The 4,008-nt window shown below is 43.4% G+C and overlaps 1 protein-coding gene across 1 annotated transcript in view; it reads right to left on the reverse strand.

The window, feature by feature from the left end:
- LOC311247277 (voltage-gated potassium channel KCNC1-like) overlaps window positions 1-3,632 on the reverse strand; it is a gene marked incomplete at both ends in the record, with an annotated part of 35,790 nt that extends 32,158 nt beyond the window's left edge. Inside the window, 2 exons of the mRNA XM_084337637.1 lie at window positions 1,540-2,503; window positions 3,627-3,632. Coding sequence (XP_084193763.1) covers window positions 1,540-2,503; window positions 3,627-3,632 — 970 coding nt within the window. The remainder of the gene's footprint in view (window positions 1-1,539; window positions 2,504-3,626) is intronic.
- Window positions 3,633-4,008: the final 376 nt, after the last annotated feature.

The following is a 4,008-nucleotide window of genomic DNA, read 5'->3' on the forward strand; positions in this document are numbered from 1 at the left end:
TAGCATTTTGGAAATGACACCAGACCACCCTGAAACTACACTCATATTCACGACGGTATAAAACGGAAATGTATGGATGGAAAAATTATCTGTTTTTTGCATCTTGACCGGAAGAAACTCAATGACAATCGACTATATTATTAGATCCATAGCTATAATATATAATATAGCTTTAGGCCTGCAAACACAGCCACGTATCCCCATGTTAAAAGATGCTGGCCTTTCAACAGTAACAGTAAACAGCGCCATCTGGTGCTGAAAGTGTTAATAGGCGTCTTTGTTTACGGTTTGATTATCACTGATACAAAGTAAAATAGTGCAGTGCAATAAAATAGTTAGTAAAATAGAATAAAATAATGCAATAGTGCATTGCAATAAAATAGTTATCATCGTATTTTTTCGGGAGGCCGGTAAGGAGTGCATTACAGTAGTCGAGTCGGCTTGAGATAAAGCCATGGATCTGGTTTTCAGCGTCCTTTTGATTTATAAATGGCCATACTTTTGCTATGTTTCTAAGGTGGAAGAATGTTTTTGTCAACTTGTTGATTGTGATTTAAAGCTTAGGTCTGAGTCTACCATAACACCAAGACTTAACTCACTCAAATACAGTTAGCAGCTGGATAGACTACAGATGGAAATTAGCTTCTGCTAAATCTGGTGCAAACATATTTTCATGTAACAATGATTAATTGTAAAAAAAGAAAAAAAAAATGTATTCAACTTTTTGTAGATTCGGGGCTTTTCAGAAAACATTCGGGGCTTGAGCCCAAGTAGCCACCCCCTAGCCCCGCCCCTGATGGTCGCCTCTGCCGTCGGTGTGTGAGTGAACGGGTCAAATGTGACAAACAAAATTGTAAAGCTCTTTGGATAAAAAAAACTGTTATATAAATGTAAGGCTGAGACCACTTATAGAGTTATTGATAATTATCGATAACTCTCTTTACACGTGTTTGCATGTGTAAAAAATAAAATAAAAAGTTTCAAATACTTTTTTCTTAAAAAATAAAAAATATATTATTTAACGTTAGTTTGTGTGTGTGATAATAATATATATATTTTTTTATTTTGTTTTATATATATTTATTTTATTTTATTCATAATAATAATAAAATAATCTATATTCATCCATCATTTTGTCCCGATGTTATCAATTCTTCAAATGGCTGTCATGTGTGAATGTGTGAGTGAACGGGTAAAATGTGACAAACAAAATTGTAAAGCTCTTTGGATCAAATCTGTTATATAAATGTAAGTCTGAGACTATTTATCGAGTTATTGATAATTATCGATAACTGCATGCAATCGATAAGTGCATGTGTAAAAAAAAAATCATTTTGTTCTTCAAAATATATATATATATATTATTTAACGTTAGTTTGTGTGTGTGTGTGTGTGTGATAATAATATTTTTTATAAATTTTTTTTTTATATATATTTTTTATATATAATATTTATTTTATTTAGAATAATAATAATGGCATATCATCCAAAATGGCATATGGTCTCATCAGCCTTTTACATAAAAGCACCTGGTCGTACCTGGTTGGCTGACTTCCGGCAGCTCCTCCTGCGCCGCCAGGGGGCAGGTGTCGCTGTGCGTCGCCACCTGCTGGCCACACTGGTCGCTGCGCATGCTGCACCGCGGCGAGTTGACGCCCGAGCGGCAGTAGTCGGGCGAGCCCAGGTGCGGCGCCCGCGGCGTGTGCTTGTTCCTCTTCTTGGGCAGCTTCTGCTTGGCCATGGCCAGCGAGTAGTACATCCCGAAGTTGTTGACGATCACGGGCACGGGCATGGCGATGGTCAGCACGCCCGACAGCGCGCACAGGGCGCCCACCAGCATGCCCGACCACGTCTGGGGGTACATGTCCCCGTAGCCCAGCGTGGTCATGGTGACCACGGCCCACCAGAACCCAATGGGGATGTTCTTGAAGTGCGTGTGCTCGTCGGCGCGCGGGTCGTCCGGGTGGGCGTTGACCCGCTCGGCGTAGTAGATCATGGTGGCGAAGATGAGCACGCCGAGGGCGAGGAAGATGATGAGCAGCAGGAACTCGTTGGTGCTGGCGCGCAGCGTGTGGCCCAGCACCCGCAGGCCCACGAAGTGGCGCGTCAGCTTGAAGATGCGCAGGATGCGCACGAAGCGGATCACGCGCAGGAAGCCCAGCACGTCCTTGGCCGACTTGGACTCCAGCGAGCTCAGGCCCATCTCCAGGTAGAAGGGCAGGATGGCGATGAAGTCGATGATGTTCAGCGTGTTCCTCAGGAACTCCAGCTTGTTGGGGCAGAAGACCACGCGCACCATGAACTCAAAGGTGAACCAGAGGACGCAGACGCCCTCGATGTAGGTGAGGTACACCACGGTCTCCGCCTCCTGGTAGGTGTGCGTGGTGTTGTCCACCGGGTCGGTGTGCGTGAAGTTCAGGAGGGGGTTGAAGTACTCGTGGGTCTCCAGGCAGAACGTGGTGATGGACACCACGATGAAGAAGAGGGAGGTGAAGGCCACCCACTGCAGGGGAGAGAGAGGGGGGGGGGGGAGAGAGAGGGGGAGAGAGAGAGAGAGAGAGAGGGGAGAGAGAGAGGGAGAGGAGAGAGAGAGAGAGGGGGGAGAGAGAGGGGGGAGAGAGAGAGAGAGAGAGAGAGAGAGAGAGAGAGAGAGAGAGAGAGAGAGAGAGAGAGAGAGAGAGAGAGAGAGAGAGAGAGAGAGAGAGAGGAGATAGATAGAGAGCAAGGGGAGAGATGGAGAAAGAGATATATAGAGAGAGGGGGGCAGACAGAGAGAGAGAGAGAAGAGAAGGATATAGAGAGAGAGGGGGGAGAGACAGAGAGAGAGAGAAGGGGATTGGAAGAGGAGATAGGGAAGAAGAGGGAGAGATAACAAGGGTGTGGGGGGGGGAGTGAGAGAGGGAGGAGTGAGATAAAAAAAAATAGTCAGTCTTAATAATACACTGTTTACTTTCATCGGTTCACCACATTGTAAAAATACTTAACAGATGTTAACTGTACCTCTTTAAGTAATTGACCTCTAAGTAATTAATTCATATATATATATATACATGCACTTCTTCCATCATTCCATGTGTTTAAGCAGAAGCTGCAACAGTCCCCGGCTGACTGTTGTACATGTTGATTCCCCTTCTCCTCTCTCTATAATCAATGATCTGATAACTGAAAAGAATTTGCAATGCATGTTCCTAGTCGAGACCTGGCTAAATGACATTACTGGTGCGAGTATAAGTAAAGTAAATAAGTGGTGCGACTATAAGTATTATCAATCGGTCAGACAAAATAGGAAAGGGGGAGGGCTTGCTGCTATTTTATCTACATCGTTTGTATGTAATGACATTGACATGGGTGAATTTACATCATTTGAATATCTTGCTATTGAGCTCAAAGCTGAACTGTCTTTGCTCATCATCACATTGTACCGGGCCGGCCACCAAAATACTCATCAATATTTCTGCGGGAATTCTCAGAGCTAATCTCAGTCGGTATCCTTAGATGTGAAAGATTAATCATACATGGAGATCTGAATATATATATAAAATAAGAAGAATGACCCCAAGGCTATTGAGCTTACCAACCTACTGGACAGCTTTGAGCTAATACAACATGTAAATGAACCCACTCACCAACATGGTAACACCCTAGACTTAGTGATGACAACAAGGCTTGTTATTGATAAAGTATCAGTAATCGAATTACCTATATCTGACCATCACTGTGTATTCTTCAATGCTAACCTAAACTTAACAGACAAAAAAGGTAACCGTTGTAAAGCGAAGAGTACTAGATGACATCGCAGAAGAGAAGTTCTCAAACATCATGAGACAAACTGAACCATCCAGCCTGGACTGTTCTTTAAACTGCATGGTTGAAAATCTCAACAACACCCTATCATATACACTGGATGCTGTCGCTCCATTAAAGGCAAAAAAAAAGTCAAGTGACAAAATCTCCCCATGGTTAAATGGCAGTGTTGGTCAGACAAAGATAATCTGTAGAGCTGCTGAA

The sequence above is a fragment of the Notolepis coatsorum genome (assembly GCF_963971535.1).
Source record: "Notolepis coatsorum genome assembly, chromosome: 20".
In the NCBI taxonomy this organism is placed as follows: domain Eukaryota; kingdom Metazoa; phylum Chordata; class Actinopteri; order Aulopiformes; family Paralepididae; genus Notolepis; species Notolepis coatsorum.